Source organism: Cheilinus undulatus, linkage group 23 (assembly GCF_018320785.1).
Source record: "Cheilinus undulatus linkage group 23, ASM1832078v1, whole genome shotgun sequence".
Classification (NCBI taxonomy): Eukaryota; Metazoa; Chordata; class Actinopteri; order Labriformes; family Labridae; genus Cheilinus; species Cheilinus undulatus.
In genome coordinates, this window is record NC_054887.1 from 7,637,217 (window position 1) to 7,655,624 (window position 18,408).

General features: G+C 39.8%; 1 protein-coding gene across 1 annotated transcript; it reads right to left on the reverse strand.

Annotated features, from left to right (window-relative positions):
- Nucleotides 1-18: 18 nt before the first annotated feature.
- On the reverse strand, nucleotides 19-15,656 carry gxylt1b (glucoside xylosyltransferase 1b). Its single transcript, XM_041780295.1, has 7 exons — nucleotides 15,388-15,656; nucleotides 13,308-13,521; nucleotides 13,086-13,217; nucleotides 12,514-12,765; nucleotides 12,203-12,326; nucleotides 11,912-12,084; nucleotides 19-3,238 (listed from the first exon to the last, which is right to left on the reverse strand). The coding sequence occupies exons 1-7, from the start codon at nucleotides 15,588-15,590 to the stop codon at nucleotides 3,077-3,079; spliced, it is 1,260 nt and encodes a 419-aa protein (XP_041636229.1). The 5' UTR covers nucleotides 15,591-15,656; the 3' UTR covers nucleotides 19-3,076.
- Nucleotides 15,657-18,408: the final 2,752 nt, after the last annotated feature.

An 18,408-nucleotide genomic window follows, 5' to 3' on the forward strand; every position in this document is an offset into this window, starting at 1 on the left:
TTTCAATGGATACTCCACAAGACTGAGATGACCTTTAATGTGAAAAAATTACAACATAATCACCCAATAAGTAAAAACGTAACACAAGCTCCCCTTACATCACATCCACACAAACATTAACACAAATTTAAACACGTTTCACTGTAATCCTAAATCCTTAAAGTACATTCAGCTGTGTAAATAACACATTTATAGTAAAAAAAAAAAGAAAAGCTTTGGTATTAGCAGAACTTGTAGCTTATTCACATTAGTCTGTGTCAAACTTCAGACTGATATTCTTCTACATTTTCTTAATAACATTTTTTTTTCACCCTGTTTGATATTGTTATAATTCTGGTTATAATAACTCATGTAACAGATGATAAGAACAGGAGACACACTGGTAAACCCCACTCTTTCAATAAATCATTTTCTGCAGAATCCCTTTGTGGACATTCATCCTTACTACTTATTTTGATCAGTTTCCCATGCTAAGAAGAGATTCTGGTTGTTTTCTCTGTGCCAAACTCAGGCTGTAGATCCTATAAGCTCTGACTCAGAGAGGCCTACTTATGCAGTTAATGTGCATCCATACATTTAGTCTTACTGTTTTTTTTTACTATAATAAAAGGGTAATTTGAATGTTTTTGCAATATTTCATTTACTTTATCTGTTTCTTGTGATATCAAAGCTGCGTTTCCATGATAAACAGGTCATTCTTTAAGATCTCTGGAAATTTGGCAAAATGGTAATGTTATCACAGGGAAATAGGATGTCAGTTTTGTTCTATTTCAGCCATATAGTTTGCTCCATTCAAGATCCAAACTACATAATTTTTCACTAAATAAATGTGCACTGTTAAATATTTTTGGACGTTCAGGTCACCATTTGTCATTTTGGAAACTGTTGACAACTACTGCGCCAGTAAGCGGTGGGTAACAGTCTCTGAGTTTGTATACAGGCAAAATGTTTGTACTTAAGAGTGAGATAAATGGCGTCAGGTAGAAATCCAAGTCAAATACGAAGATATCAGACTTTCTTTTCTAATACTTTTCTCCCTGTGTGGCCGAACTAGTGGGAAAAAAATCCCTGTCCTCTGTCTCAGCTGATTGAGATGCCATTCTTTCTATCTCCTGTCTACAGCACAGGTCATTCTAATCAACTCTTTTTCATTCACAGCCAATCTGTCATCTGGGGTACCTCAAGGCTCCGTCCAAGGTCCCATTCTCTTTTATATTTACATGCTTCCATTAGAAAATTAAAGAAAAACACAATTTCACTTACTACTGTTACAGTGATGATAGACCGCTTTATCCACCCGTAAAACCAAACAATCACACTAAGATGCCCTCACCCAGTGTTTAGATGACATCAAATGCTGGATGGTTCAAATCATTTTACAAATGAATCAAAGTAAAACAGAAGTGGTTCTCCTTGGCCCCCCAGTACCATCAAACAGGTCTCTATAAGCTTAAGGGATTTGTCGACCCTCATCAAGCCCCAGGCTAAGAATCTCAGAGTAATATTTTACTCTGCATTAACATTTGAAACCAGGTTTTTTCAGCTAAGAGCAATCACCAAATAGAACAGATCCTCTCTTTTTATAAGGAAAAATTACCCATGTTTTCATATCGTCATGGTTGACTACTGTAATTTGTTGTATTCTGGAATCAGCCAGGCATCCCTTTCCACACTGAAAATGGTACCAAATGCAGAAGCAAGGCTTCTTACTGGCTCTCATAAGAGGGACCATATCAGCCTCCCGGGGTCAGCCTCTCTTCACGGGCCTCCCACATGCTACAGGATTGATTTTAAGGTTGCTCTGTTTGTGTTTAAAGTCGCAAATGGCCTGGCAATGTCTTACATATCTGACCTCCTCAACCCTTAAACTACCTCCAGGCCCCTCAGACCCTCAGAAATGGGCCTCCTGGCTGTTCCTCGTTCCAAGCATAAACTCTGATGTGACGGAGCTTTTGCAGTGAAGGCCCCTCAACTATGGACCAGCCTCCCCTCAATCAGGTCTGCTCCCTCTGTCGACAGTTTCAAGTCCTGTCTCAAAACGCACTTTTACAGTTTGGATTTTGAGTCGTAAGCCCAGTGGCTTGGACTTAGCATTTACCTTAGTTCTATTAACTTTATTTTTATAGTTACTGTAATTATTGTCCTCACTGCCTTCCCTTCATTATACCCTGTATTTGGGTGACTTTTCTGCAACTGCAATAAATAGTTATCATCTCCAAGTACAATTAAATACAGTCTGTTTTAATTGCTGTTATTGCCTGTACACAAACAAGCAGGAAATATGGTGACAAAACTGGGAACTCACACCGCCCAGTAGTGTTTGGTCGAGCTTTTGCAGGGCAACATGGTGCTAAAAACACAAGTGTGCAGTTTTCCAAACAGCAAAGGCCACTATGGCTGAAAATCTCAAGAAAGTGACTGAAATAAGCTCTTTATCAAAGGGAAACCAGTGTCATAATCCTGAAATATGAGATAGATACGTCGAGATTTCTAGAAAACAACCAGAATTTACTGAGCATGGGGAAATGGAGTGAACTAAATTGTAAGGATGCATTTCTTCTTAGGGTTTCCAGTCAACCACGTGGATACCCAGTGGTTCCTCCTCCTCCATCTTGTTGGTAATAGTGGTTTGTGATGGCTGAGTGTGCTGAAACCTTTAGTCCAGTGTTTGTTTGTCCAGTTCTGAAGCCAGTTTTGTCTCTTTTAATAAGACTGTTTCACTAGATTTAATAATTCTCCAATATGGAAAGACAAAAGCAACTCTTCCAACCTTAGGAGTACATCATAAGGAAGAGACTTGATACTTCTTGTTATAAAGTCTGCATTAAAACACACGAAGGACCAACCTTTGTGTCCATCTGTAGCAATTATTTTTCACTGCTCAGATCAGTACTTCTGCAGCATTTATAAATGGTTTCAGGCATTTACATTGCGCTCCTATTCAGAGCAACTTAGCTAAACAGTTATGAGTCTCAGTTTGAGACAACCACAACTGTCTTATTGAGCTTTAAACAGCTGTTCACACAAATAAAACGTCCTTTCTTCTGGCTTCCTTCCAGTCATCGTTTCCTCTTTGTCACCGTCCCTGTGGGGCCTTTCTGTTGACGTTTGCCAGGCTGTGTGCCAGTCTCTTTGTGAAGAGTGGGAAGGATTTACCACAGTAAGTGTGTGTCGTCTTCAGGAGTTCTTCTTCTAGAGGCTCCAGCAAAGACGTGACGGGATCCGCACCGAAAGTATACTGAAATGACAAAAATGGAGACATTAAAGCTCCTGTGTGGAGTTTTTAGCTGGTTATGAAACAGGATGAAATTAATACCGAGGCTGCTTCATGACCTGAAAAGACAGATGAGACCATCAGTGACAACATTGTTAACGTCCATATGGTCTTTTTTTAAAGTTTGTAATCCTGCACCGCAAGGTAGGTGTCAAAAAAGTAAATTACAACATGCTGCCAAAACAGTCTTTATTGACAAGTCCTGCAGCAAAAAATTACATGTATTAGTTTGTTTGAACTTTAAATGAACAGAATGAGATTTGATGCAATGCAAAAGTTGCTCACAGGAGCTTTAAGACACAAAATTTAGACAGTAAGGAATGTGCTTTAAAGGTATAGTGTGCAATATTTAGCCTAGTAGCATTTAGCAGAACAAACTTAGTAAAAATAAAACATAATATTTATAGGTAGGCCTGTATAAATTAGTGCTGAATCACCTGAATAAACAAAATATTTTATCTATAGGTAGGGAGCGTCCCCTCCCCTGGCTCCGCCATCTTGGATTTCTGGATCTTGCATGTTTCTACAGTTATAGGGACCAAACAACATGCTTTTTTACTCTAAATTCCACCAAAAATGAGCATCGCAATCTACACCTTAGGCAGCACTGCATTAAAAACAGGCATGATTCTTCTGGAAATCACAGCATGGGCTCAGGAACACTTCCAGAAATGATTGTGTCTCCACACAGTCCACCATTCCATCCACAAATGCAAGTTAAAGATGGATCATGCAAAGGCCAGAAACCCCACCATCATCTCTGGACCAAAGCTCATTTAAAATGAACTGAGGCAAAGTGGAAAACTGTTCTGTGGTCAATGAAACTATGAAATTCATTTTGGAAACTACAGACACTGTGTCCTGAAAACTAAAAAGGAGAGGGACTATCCAGCTTGTTATCAGTGCACAGTTCAAAAGCCTCCATCTCTGATGGTACGGGGTTGCATTGGTGCCTGGGTCAGCAGCTCACACACCTGGAAAGGTTCTACCAATGCTGGACAGTAGATAGAGGTTTTAAAGCAACATATACTCCCATCCAGACAATTCTAAAGCACATACAGCATCCATCACTACAGCATGGCTTCACAGTAGCAGGGTCTGGGTGCTGAACTGACCTGCCTGCAGTCCAGACCTTTTACTAGGGTAGAGGGTTTTTTTTTCTGATACTGGTGCTGGATCAATACTTTATACATTGTTCAGCCCTAGTGTTATCTAATATTGTATTAGTTAAAATATAGAATGATTTAATGCTTGTATTTGTTGAAAAATACATGAGATAAGGAACTTAGGAATAACTGAATATCAAATCGCAATACTGGGGGAAAAAATCACAATCACAAACTCCACAATGTATTTTCACCTTTCTTTTGGGGTGGCGGGGTAACAAAATGATGTGTCGATATCTGTGTCTCGATCAGGTAGGTATCAGACGAATTGTTACTGGAGTTCGATACTCGTCCCTACCTTTCACCAACAGAAAACATTCAGCTCATCACAAAACAAAAACATCAGGCACTGCTGAGCAGTTAAGAGTATTTAATCAGACAAGAATGAGACAACATTCCTCCCCCAAAACTCCAGCAACTCATCTCCTCACTATCCAGATGTTTACAGACTTGTTAAAAGAGGAGAGGATGCTACACTATGGTCAACAAGGCCCTGCTCTGACTTCTTTGAGATGTGTTGCTGCAATCAAAGTCAAAATGAGCTAATGTTTTCAGTTTACAACCTGATATGCTGTTTATGTACTACTGTGAATAAAATACTGGTTTATGGCATTTGCAAATCACTGCATTCTGTTTGTATTTATATTTTACAAAGTACCCAAACTTTTTTATAACTGGGGTTGTATATTGAGACAGCTAAATGTCACTTATACTATCAGTTTTACATATTATACCTTTAAAAATACAGAATATGCTGTTTAAGTGCTTCAACTAAGAGTTATAAAGGCAGAATTATGTTTTTGAGGAGACTCATTTTTATTATGGCTCCACTAACGGGAATGGTTGGCTAAAGGCAGGCTGAGTGGGCTCGGGAATCTTCAAACAAGTGTCTGAAATCTCAAACTACCATCAAAACTCCCCTGAGGACGACTCACGCCCCCCTACTGCTCTGCTGTGATTGATCAGGCTCCCTCTCTAAGTAAGCAAAGTGCTGCTGTGGGGAGGAAGGTATCTGTCCCAGGATAAATTAAAAACCAAATCCACGAGGCATGTCGGACTCAGATGGGACTCCAAATCTAATCTGATTGGTCTGTGGGGGTAACATAAAGCGGGCTGTTGTTGTGAGTGAGTTTTATGCTATAGGCTTAGTGTCCAGTGATAACAGGGGATCAGAGAAGAAATTTCATGTCTTCCCAATAATGAAGGAGCCTTTACAATGCTCCGAGGAAATCAAAGGGGAATTACCATTTTTTATGCCAGCTCATTTGCTTGCGGTTGGCTCTCTGATATTGGGTCACAAAGAGAATGGCGTTTTTATGAGCACATACTTACACACACACACACACGCGCGCGCTTGTATTGGTCGTAAAGTTGCATTTACAGTTGCTGTATTGATTTTGTGCGGCTGATGGGGCACCCTCGGCGTGCAGACTCCAACTCTAAACGTACCGTCGGTTGTAAAATTTTACTGCTGCTTCTTGGGCTCAGCTTTTTTGCAGCGCGCGGAGGGAGGAGATGGTTTATGACAGACGGCTGTGTTCTGTCTGAGACGCAGACGGGCAGACAGACAGAGAGGAGCACTGATGTGTGGGGCGCCCTGATTCTTTGAGAGAGGAAACAGGGACACTTGTGTCAGTACTTTAAACTTATTAACTATTTTAAAGTGAGTATTTATTAATTCAGGGTATGCTTAGCATTTACATGTTTGAAGTATGAATGTGCTCTTTTTTCTTCATTTTTTAAAACCATTCCATGAATTAGTAGTCACAGTAACGATGCAAAACGTGGTTTGACACTGGTACAAGAGTGATTTCTACCTGATTTTTTAAGCTATACATTTCTGTATATTTTGAAACTATAGCATTGAAAACTACAAAGGCAATCCAGTGCTCAACAAAGGCAGATCTTTATGGTTGTTATGAAATCGTCATCTTGATAACACCTTTATTAAATTGCATAGAAAACTACCTAAATGTAGAGACTAAAAAAGAGAAAGGGACTGATGAAAAGAAGAGTCAATATTCACATTTACTGGTTGCATGACTATTAAGGATGTCAGCTTTATTGCATCAATTGCAACTGATTAAGGTCCACAATTAAAGCATTTTTAATTGCATGAATTGCATGTTTTATTGTCTCTTTCAGCACACTTTGGTTCAGCCACATCAAGGTCTCCTGCAGCCACAATGATGCATAAGTCCACCATTGCTCCTTAATGTCTCATTTCACTTTAAAAAACTTACAGACAGCTCAATGGACAAGTCAAAATTCCTGGTTGATGGTTGATGCAGAAACAACCAACCGGGATGAGGGGGCATTTATGCTCTCCCACACCTGGGCCTCTCTCCTTCTGAGACCATCAGGCAGTGGGGGGTGTGGTCAGCACTTGTTAACATGCAAGCAAACTGTGAATCAAGCTGTGCTGCAGAACTTTTACAACCTAAAACATAGCCCAATAAAATTCCTCTTTTTTGATTACAACCCTCCCTCTGGGTCCTCTTCTCTGTCTTTTTTCTGAATCCTCACACTTTTACTGATCTGTTTTTCTCTTCCATGCCCGACACGACACCCCGAGGTTCTGCTGCAGCCAAACAAGCAAGAAGCAAATGAAACGATCTCTCTGGTGAAAAGAGAATCAATCCACACTCTTCCAACCCAGTAGAAACCCAGACTTAATCACATATCTATGGAAGTGTCAATATCTAACACAGGCTATCGGGAAAACCGTGTGTTTTAGTGCATGCTCTGGGCCCTCACGTGGGGGTTTATGCTCACTAGTAGCAGCATCAGAGCATGTTTGTGTCCTGCTGTCATTGATCCTGTCCTATAAAGCGGCAGTTTTAACCACAGGCCATGGATAAGGTATGGATCAGCCATCTCACTGATCTACGTTCAATTCTTTGTTAATAAGAAAGCAATGAGACTCCAAACGGTGATGGCTTCATTAAGTAAATGCCACTCGTGCCGTCAATATCATTACACTCTGGTAAACAAGCCATAAACATCCTCATGGGGGAAATTAGCTTCTATCCAGCCTTCTGAATATGGTGGGGATTTGTGTTTTCAATGCAGACAATCTGAAGACCCACTTTAGGGGGTTTAGGGTCAGCACCAATCCAGAGTCTAATCCAGGAGGATAAAGAAGGAGGGGAGTGGAGGAGAGCAGGTGTGTCCGTGGGGTTGTAAAAAGGGCTCCTTTCATCAGATGTTGCACTAAATTACAACAACAACACTTTAAAAAGGCTCACCAGGCTCTTTTTCTTAAATTTAATGCACCCAGGAGACTTTTAATTGGGAGTACTTTTTTAGTCACTGTTGTTGTAGACACTTTATTTCCCCAAAGGCCTTTAGAGGATTTACTGAACTTTGTGCATCCAGTGTGTGTGGACAGAGAGAAATTTTAATAGAAGAAAAGCTGCAACCAGGGATGAGATTGGCAAAGAGCAAGGGCACAAACAACAGATGTACAAAAACAGCAGATTGTCCATTAGTTTATCAATCTTCAATGGCGATTGTATATGGATAAAAAAGACCATTTTCACTCTTAAATATACCCAACTGCAACTGGCTTGCACATGCATAGATTATTTATCAGAAAAATAACTGGGTAACACTTTATTATTACCTAATCAGAGGTGGAAAAAGTATGGGACTATTGTGCTGTACTGGTTTATGCTGTCTATGTTCAAACATCAAACTTCATAATTAGTGTGAAATATTTTACTGTATGACAGAGCTCTTGAAAATATCTGGCAAGGTGGGTCTCCTCTGGCAAGAACAAAGCAGAGATTTGACCTGGAAGCAAGATGATGCCTAATGATAAAGAATATGATCTAAGAGTCCTTGAGGAGCACCCAAAGTCACAGGCAGCAACGCTAACTCAGTGGATAACTTCACTCGTGGTGCAAATGTGTCTCACATCAAAAACAACAACAACCCACCAGAAACATGACCAAAGGAGCCCCAGCAGGAGTCACTCTACAAACATCCAAACGCATCTAAAACACTCCTTCCAAGGGCATGATGGGGAAAGTGCCCATACATCCCCTAGATGACCCTGAGACATCAACACTCTAGGGACGTAACGATAACCGGTATCACTATAAACCATGGTAAAATTCGAGACAGTTAGGATTAACGTTTCAAATTTTAATTACCGTTAAAACCGTGTTTGATTACCGCACTTTGAAAACTCACAGTGATACTGCTCAATTCCTGGAGAAGCCACAGCGCTCTGTGGCACTAATACAACTTCATGGATGCCAGCTGCCGTTAAACACCATAGAAGAAGAAGGAGCAGCGCTCTCTGAGACTCTGGTGTGCGTGCGCAGTTTGAAAACATGCCGAGAGAGATCGAGAGAGAGAGATTGTACACAAAGGTACATGAAACAGTGAAAGTGTTCTTTCTGTACCAGTTTTTCTGTAAAACTAGATCTAGTCTTGAGCACTGAATGTAAAGAAAAGTATTCTTGGATCTTATCTACAATTTGCACAAAGTGCAGCTACCTCTTATGGCCTTAAGGTGCCACCTTTAATGCACATTTGTATGTTTGATGTTAATATTTTAATGTTCTGCCAACAAAGTACATTGTGTGTTATTTTATTTATTTAAAAAAAACTTGGTTAAATGATTTCAGTGTGTGTATAAGTACTTTTTGAACATTTTGAGCACATTTCAACAATACCGTGATAATAGTGATAACCGTGATAATTTTGGTCACAATAACCATTATTATGAAATTTTCATATCGTTACATCCCTACAACACTCCAGTTTTTACTGAGTATAACAGCTGTTTTGGGATGTGAAGTGGAATCCACCATCTCACAACTGTCGGTCTTCAGTCACTGGCCTACTTTCCAAACCCATAGCCAAACCCCGAACCTATGGAGACAGAGCCTTCAGTGCTGCAGCCTCTGGAACACTCTGCCTGCAAACATCCGTGGCACTCCATCTTTGGACATTTTTAATAAAACATCAGCTGTTCACCACAGCCTACAGTCTTCACTAAACCACCACTTACACTCATCCTATCCCTCACATAGTCTGTCCATGTCTTATGTGTTCTTTTAAAGCATCCTTATGTTCCTTGATATTATCATTATTATTATTAATCAATGTCTCTCTGTGCTACAATGTATTCAACAGAGGTGGAAAAACTACAAGAGTATTGTACTCAAGTAATTAAGTAAGTAGAGTTAGTCATGCCAAAACTTACATAAGTAGAATGTACTCAAAAAAGTACAAGTACCCCAAAGCACTACACAATTATTGTAATTTGAGAAAATATAGTTGCACTCCTCCCCTGCTAGTTTTTTATTGTAACAAATGTCATTAACTTGTAATTTCTCAAGATTTAGGTGGTAATTACCATGTAATATGGTCCCGTTTTATGAGTAATGACTTGGAAATATGATAAGAATAAGGAAGAATTTACCTAATAATAATGGATTAATTATCAAGTAGTTTCATGTATTATTGTGGCAATTCTCTGGTGATTAGGTTGGGTATTATCCTAATCCTAGCTCCTAAACATAACCCCTTTCCCTTAAAACTACTTGAAAATTATTAGGGAAGGGCTCACTTTAATTCAAAGGGCCGCAATAAAGAAATTACCTGGGAATTATCAACAACTTAAATATAAATGATCATCTTATTTCTAAGAAATTACTTAAAACTACCACCTAATTACCAGAGAATACCAGAGAATATATAGCATGGGTTAAGTTAGGGTAAAAGCGCAGCACTCAGGGCATGGACTCTCAGACTCTGTGAGTAAATTATACTGAAAAATCTCCTTTAAAAAACATGGTGGTTGGTTAAACCCTTATTAAAATACAGTTAGAATCTGGTTTAAAAAATAGGAATTACTGGTTTACGAGAACTTTATTTTGCTATTAACATTCTCCAGTCACCCAGCAACTCTAAGAAAATGATCTGAGGACTGTTCATATACGATTTTAGAATAAATAACTAAATCAATAGTAAGTAGTTATAAAAATAGATAATTTTAATAAAACAAGATCTTATCGTAAGTGCCTTGAATTGCAGTGTGAAGCTAGAATGATAAAAGTAGATACTAATTCATTTAAAAGGTAAGAGCTAAAATATTTGGAAAGACACACACAAAATAAAATAAGTGCTTTGGAAAAACAAAGTGCTAAAACACAGGGTAAGGATTAGGGTAAAATACCACCTAATTACCAGAAAAGTGCCACAAGGTTATAAGGAATTACTTGATAATTAGTTCACTATTACTCAGAAAATACTTCCTTAATAATACTGAATTATTACTTATAAAATGCCAACTTATTATACGGTTGTTACCACCTTTATCTAGAGAAATTACCAGTTAATAACACTTTTCACTACAAAATTACTAGGTAACACTTAAATAAAGTGTTACCACACGGGGCAATTGAACTCTTCAACTCTTCAGGTCTGAAAATCAGGGTTTAAAGGTAGTTCTGGGAGAAATTCATCCCTGTGAAAGTGTAATTCAATAAAACAGTGAAAACTACTGTTAATATCTTACTGTATCAAGCTTTAGAGGTGTTCAAGTACATTAAGAGAAGATCAAGAGTTTTTAGTTGACATTATCTATCATTTACTTAAATGTAGGAGTGCTACAACTTTAAAGAATCAGTATCTTTTTGACTAAATAATAAAGGCCTAACACAGGGGAGAAGTGCAATAAAATCTTCAACTTCTTCATCTTCAAGTCATTCACACATAATTTCACATTTTTTGATGAGGATGACTCATGTGTACAATAAAAGTTATGATGAAATTTACTGTGGCGCAGTTAATTTTATGTTCTGAGTATGACATTAGACACAAATAAATCTTGATGCATCACTTGTGGGGGTTTAATGTCCTTTTTTCTTTACTATGTGTAGAGAATTGTGCTTTTTACTGTCAGTTCGTAAGTGCATGAATCCCACAAAGTCAAATCAAACTTAAGAGACGCATTAGAGGAACTGTGGGTAGGCAGGTCATTAGAAAAGGTCATACTGTATGCTTTGCATGGGCTAGGGCAGTGGATTTTTTAAATGGTGGCGAGGTAAGTCTAAGTGTACCGTGGGTATCTAGTTAACCATACATAATTCCTACAATAAATATAGATACTATAAAAAATATTAAAGAGAAGATCTCAGGTGCACCTTGAGCGAGCAGCCAACCTGCTGATGATTCACAAGGCATTCTGGGAGATTTTAACACTCAGTTTGGGAGGTGCCTCTGGAAAATCTCCATTTGAAGGGTCTTGTAGCCCTCGCACTTCACCCTACCCCTCCATTCTAGCAAGAACTGGGACACCCTACCCCTAGATGTGGACATGCAAAACATACTGGTAGGAGTAAGAAGTGTAAATAAACAAACTGGAGTTGGGAGTTAAGCGTGCTTGAGCACAGATTGCATACATCAGTTTGAGTGCACCCTTATATACAGAAACACACAAAGGCACACTCACCTTTTGTATGGCCTCATAAACAGCTCTGAAGGCGGGCTGTTTATTGTCATGGTAAACTCCTCTGTTTCCGTGGAGAATGTAGATGCCGTCTTCCTCAGCGGATGCACAGTTACTGCCATAAATGCAATGATCCGGACGATAATTCCACTGACAAGGAAACTCCAGCAAGCACTCTGAAAATGTACATTTGTATGGTTAAATAAATACTTACTCCTTCGTATTTAAGGCTAAAAGTGTGCAGTTAAAAATAAATGTATATGATTTATTTGGAATTTGAGTGTTCAGCCTTACCAGGATTATGGTGGAAGATTATATTAAGAAGGTCCTGATCCCCCCAGGTTATGTTTAGTTTGTATTTCTGAAGTAAAGGCATCAACAGCTCCTCCCAGCGCAGCCCCACAGCTGTCATATCATTCTGTGAAGTACAGTCAAAAACATTCTTTACTGTGTCAGCATATCATTGATTGCAAAGAGTTTAAGACCCTCACAATGTAACAGGATCAAATTCAATCTTTTCACAGGCATGAGGGAACAACTGCAGAGCAACAAGGACATCTAGTGGCTCCTACAAGTACTGCACTTGGTAAATGTTTCTCCTCTACCTTGAAGAACATGCTCCTCATTCTCGTCATGTTCATGAGCATGACCCCCGAGTTGATGCCCGTCCTGCCGTAGAAGGGATGGCGGGCGAAGCGGTTGTACCACGCAATACGGGGCTCTTCATGCTCAGGGGCCATAGCGGCCAGCTGGGAGGAGTTAAACTTGGACAGGAAAGCCCACAGGCGGTCCACAGGCTGCAGGAAGAGGATGTCAGAGTCCACATAGACAATGGAGTCGACATCCTTTAGGATGAGCTAAAAGAGGTTGAAATAAACACAAAGAGACAGCTGTCACTGAGGATGTTAATTACATAGATATTCTGTAGTGGTTTTAATGATGCATTGTGCCACTTTGGGCTTTAACGGACTTTTAAGGGGGATGAATATGAAACCTAAACTTTGATTGTTTCTTAGTTTTACTGCAGCACATTTTCCCTTTAAGAGCTCTAAATGATCAAGACAGTCATAAATTTGTGTTTTGTGCTTTCAAAGAACTCTTAAAGCAAATGTTTGGGGCTGTAAAAATCACATCAGATGTGTTTTCTCTTCTAATTAAGTGCTTTTTCTACACTTACCGGTAAGAAAAGCCTCTGAGAAGCACAAGGTTTGAAGAGTTTCTTCCACTCGGCTGCATTCTCACTAGGAAAACTGATGGAGTAGACTGTGTAGTTGAACCTGGAGCGAATAAAATCGGGCCAGGACTCCAGCTGGAACACATAAAAAAAAGATTTGCTTGCTGAGAGAACAATGCGGTCAGGGTGAGTCAGTTATTTTTGAGGCTGTCTTTTCCTACTCACTGCTTCCATGAAACTAGCATGCAGCTGATCCTCTGCGAAGATGTGCAGGGAGAGCTGCTTGATGCTGAAAAGCACAGCAGACTTAATCATGGTGAGAGTCTCCTCCAGACGCTCCCCACAGGCCACCACGGCCAGGTGCATGGGAGGATCAGGTCTGCTCTGAGCGCTGCTAACAGCCCCTGCCTCCACCTGGCCTCGCTGACGCATGATATACCTGAGAGAGAAGATGGAGAGGCTTAGCAAATGACAGTTTAAAGTCATATAGTCTGTGCCATAGAGACTGTGTATTGGACTAGGCTTGACAGAAAGCAAATTGACTCTTATTTCAATTAGAGAAGCGTCAGCTGAGAAAATTAGAAATAACAATTAAACTGATGCCAGAGCCAATGGAGTAACATTCCCACTGCACTGACTATTGGCCCATTTTTGACCATGAAAATAGATCAAACTTCATCCAGCAGTTAACATCTTTCCAAAACTCTTGGTATTGCAGATTATGTTTTAATCGCTCTGATTTATCTACTGCTAGTGGGCTGCTTCCAATCAACAAAATGTTGTTTTATTGCATACAATTACAATAAATTATCCTATCCTATCCTATCTTATCCAAGCCTGGATTTTTTCAAGGCTGAACATTCTCCTTTGGGATTTTATGATGGAGAGCAGAGTTCAAGGTTCCATCCATTACAGCAAGTGGTCCAGGTCCTGAAGTAGCAAAGGTGCCCCAGACAATCACACGGTGTTTGACTGTTGGTATGATGTTCTTTTTATGAATTGCTATGTTAATTTTACACCAGATGTCACAGGACACACACCTTCCAGAAAGTTCAACTTTTGTCTTGTCAGTCCACAGAATATTTCCCCAAGTCTTGGGGAAAATCAGGATGTTTTTTGCCAAATGTTAGACCAACTTCTGGACCTCTAGGATGGGTGCCATTTTTCCCCAGTCTCTTTCTTATTGCTGAACACTAAGATTAACTGAGTCAAGTGTGGCCTGCTGGTCTTTTTATGTTGTTCTGGGTTCTTCTGTGACCTCCTGGATGAGTCGCTAATGCGCTCTTGGGAGTGATTTTGGTTGACTGGCTACTTCTGGGATGGTTCACCACTGTTCTAAGTTTTTCTATTTGTGGATAATGGCTCTCGCTGTGCTTTGCTGGAGTCCCAAAGCCTTTGAAATGACTTTGTAACCTGTTTCAGACTGATAGGCGTCAAAGACTTTGTTTCTAAAGCATTCTTGAATTTTTGAGATCTTTTAGCTGACTTCAATTTGTCAAACAGGTTCTATTTCAGGGATTTCTATATTGAACAAGTCTGGCAGTGATCCGGCCTGGGATGTGGTGGTAAATCACAGCTAATTCATGATTAAACTAGGATGGGCAAATACTTTTCATATAAAGCCAGATGGGTTTGAATGTTTGCCCCCGTTAATAAATGATATTATAATTCAAAACTGTATTTTGTACTTGTTATTCAGATTATCTTTGTCTAACATTAAAATTGTATGTTCTGGCACATTTAGGGGTGACAAATTTGGAAAAAAAGGGGGAAATTCTTTTCAAAGCACAGTAGTCCCATCCATCCTCTACAACAAACATCTAACATTCAGTGGAGACTTTTACATCCAAGTGTGGAAACAAACAATGCTGTATTTGTAGCTGTAGCTTACCTTTTAGCTTGATAATATTTGAGCCATGTTGAAAACAGTATTTTCATGGTAAAACAGGCATTTTTTTCTTTTAAAATGTACTAAATGGTAGGTTAGGACTGTGAGAAATCGGTCGTTTAATGCTAGTCTTCGAGTAAAGAGCGTATCCTAGAGTGATGCCCGATGAAAGACTTGATAAAACGGCTATACGTGAAGTCTCACACCTGAAATCTCGCGTTATTACTGTTTTAACGGTAGAAAGGAGACTACTCTTTAACGTTACCGTTCTTGTGATGTATAGGAATGTGACGTAGCTTGAATCAGCAGACACATCAAGACGGAGTAGCCCAATTACTAACATTTCTACCCACATTTACCGATATTAAACCTGTAGTCATTGGTATAAGCCACAAAGACCTAAAAACCCAGTCTTACCTATTGTACCAGTGTGAGTTTTGGGGCCCGGTTTTGTCCGCGGCCCCTCGCCTGCCTCCGGGTACTCTCGCTGGGATGAAACCCCTCTTCGGACCGTTTATCCCGACCGGCACGTCCGAGTAAAACAACCTACTGTAAACGTACAAGCCCGAAAACACGGCAAACACCGTGCACAACAAAAGTGCACGAATGTAACGCCGCATTATGGAGTTTGAAAACGCAACTCAGAGCTAAAGTCATGACACAGAAACTAACGTATAATAACAACCGCAAAGCTAGCCGTACTGGTGGAGCACTTCCGGTAAGGATTTGGAAAATAAAACGGGCACGAGGCTTGTCTAGCACGGCCTCTGGTGGCCACACTGAGGACAAAAATACTTACTACTGCAGCATCAGTATATGGTTTGGGGAGGGAAAAAGATATCATGATAGCGTCATTTCCTGTTTAATTGTCTTTTTAGTCTAATAATGGTAATTTTCGAATGACCTCTTCAAAATCTGTGGACGACAAATCTAGGAGAGTATTATTGTTTACTAGAAATGCCATGTTCATGCCTTTAAATCAGGATGCTTGACACTTTTAAAAGTAGGATGTAATTTTGTGAACCGTTTGCTCATGAGATGACAAGATTAATAATAACATAAGAGCTCTGCTTTATATTAATAGTATGCAAATTATGTCTATATGTACAAACACTGTTGCTCCCAAAGTGGGGGTCTGAGAGGAGGATGACCAGATGCCCTTCAAAGAATAACTTTTAAAATGATTCCAAATTGCATATTTTACCCAGTATTGTAAAATTATGTGCATACATCAGTGCAATGTAAAATAAAGCTATTGTCAAGAGGGTAGATTTGTGCTGAAATAAAAGTAATCTTTATGAAATCCTCAAAATTTAAGTCTGCTTCAGGCACTTTTATTTTTGGGGCTTTAGGATGAAAAGTTTGGAAACACCTGTTTTAAAACATTTCACTTCATATGCATCTCTAATTTCTTGTGTGACATTTTATTCTGGATTATGAAGACTATTGTTCAGAGGGTCTCTTTTTTATGATAAAGGCTTTTGTCTATATCCAAAAATTCCAGCAATGTAAAAAAATTATTAATCTTAAAAGATTTCTAATGACAATTGTGTATAATAATATTTTCCTTATAAATCGTATTCTGTAATGCTTTAATTATACATCTGAATTAGTTGTGGAGTCTCTGCGCCAATCCGCTGCCATTTGTCACCATTATAAGTAGACGTGTATTCAGTATGCTTTTATTTTGAATGCGACAGGAAACTTCCGGCTCCTGTCTCTTTTCAACTCGTTTCGTTTGATGCACATGATGCATGGGAAGCCGGGGGTCGGGACCCCAAATGGGGGAAGGGTGGGAGCGATAAGCAAAGTTGATTCCTCCCCTCTCCCTCCCCCCCTTCAGGCTTCCTCTGCAGCAACTTTCTATTGCTTTCACCTCTGAAAAGAGCCATTCAGGGCTTTAAGTGACTAGTCCTCTCTATTGAGGTGGCTCCAGAAACAACAGGCCTGAAGGCCAACTACATGTTCATGAAGTGTGGGAAAACTAGCAACTTGACAGATGTAGTGGTTGAATAATTACAATGCTAAAATACTTTAAGGAGAATACTCTCCTTACATCCACTAAATCCTGAACTAATTTGTCTTAAGGAGTTTTAGATGATCTAAAGCTCCTGGGGGGAGTTTTTAGCTGGTTTTTAAACCTACTGGGATCAATACTGATGATTCTTAATGAACAATGAAAGTGAACAAGACAATCAGCTTGAAAACTGATAATATCTATTTCATTATTTCAATGGTTTGAACTACTGCAGGCAGGCAGATGCAAGCCTTTTATCTGTGAAATTCTCACTTCAAGACCTTTGATGAGTGTTAAAAGAAAGCTGGATATTCTTTTTATGCAGGCCAAAATTCAAGAAGGGATAAGAACTGTTAACAGGGGCCAGCAAACTAAAAAACAAAAAACAAACAAAACAAAAAAACGCCTGATGTATACATCTATGTCAATAGTTACACTAGCTACACTGTAGATTGGCATGGTCCTGTTACTTCACAAAAGCCTACATATGTAGTCTGACATGCACCCTGAATTCCTCATACTCCACCAGCGCTGCAATCCAAGTGTGCAGCGCTATGCTCCAACCAAAGGCGAGCAACCTCACAAACCGGAAGCGTGTCTAGCACTGCGCATCCCTGAAACTCAAGATCATTGGAGAACCACAAATTCTAGTGGGAATAGCATGCAAACAGTAAATTATTTTGCCTTTCTGGGCTTTATTTTTCATTCCTTTCCGCATGATGACGTGTGGTTTCATTCACCTGACAAGCCAGATGGATGGATGTGTTTCACACATCCATCTGGAAAACCTCCCATAGACAGTGTCTGGGAAAGGGCAGAGCCTATGAGAGAAAAACTCAGAGGGTGATTACATGAATGTTCTGTGTCACATCTTTACAGGCCAATCAGAGCAACAAAACCTGTGATGTCGTAGCCCCTGCCGAGGTGTGCCGCTACAGAGGAGTGAAGTCCATTGAGAACTGCATAATGGCGACTGTAGACATGTCAGTACATGACTTTGGTCATTTTTGAAAAGAAAACAACTCACTGTTGTTCCTTGTTCTTCTTTTAACAGAGAAACGTCGTCAATTCCTGATAAAACAGGCGTTTTAGCAGCATCCACGCTAATATCTTCCGTTATAATTGCATCGGCCTCGTCGCTGCTCGCTTACGTCACGACTCCACCGCGCCCGAAAGTACTGCCCCTTGACGCTGATTGGTCCTGTCACTTTCTAACTGGGCCCAAACTGTTCGAATAGGAGCTTTGCAAGATGGATTCGCCAGTGAGAAACACAGAAACGAGCAAATCCACCTGCTTTGCAAGGTTATGGTTTCATATGAAATTTGGTGGTTTTACACCTGAAAAATTGCTGTAGTATCTTTGTGACCCACTGACCTCCTGGTGACCTGTAGCTTATGCCACTGGATGCCACGAGATGCTG

Coding starts and splice junctions, on each gene's coding strand:
- gxylt1b (XM_041780295.1), bottom strand. CDS start 15,590: ATGCGGCGTTACATTCGTGCACTTTTGTTGTGCACGGTGTTTGCCGTG. Junction 13,218..13,307: donor ATGCTAGTTTCATGGAAGCA/GTGAGTAGGAAA, acceptor TATGTGTTCCAG/CTGGAGTCCTGGCCCGATTT. Junction 12,085..12,202: donor AATCTTCCACCATAATCCTG/GTAAGGCTGAAC, acceptor GTACATTTTCAG/AGTGCTTGCTGGAGTTTCCT.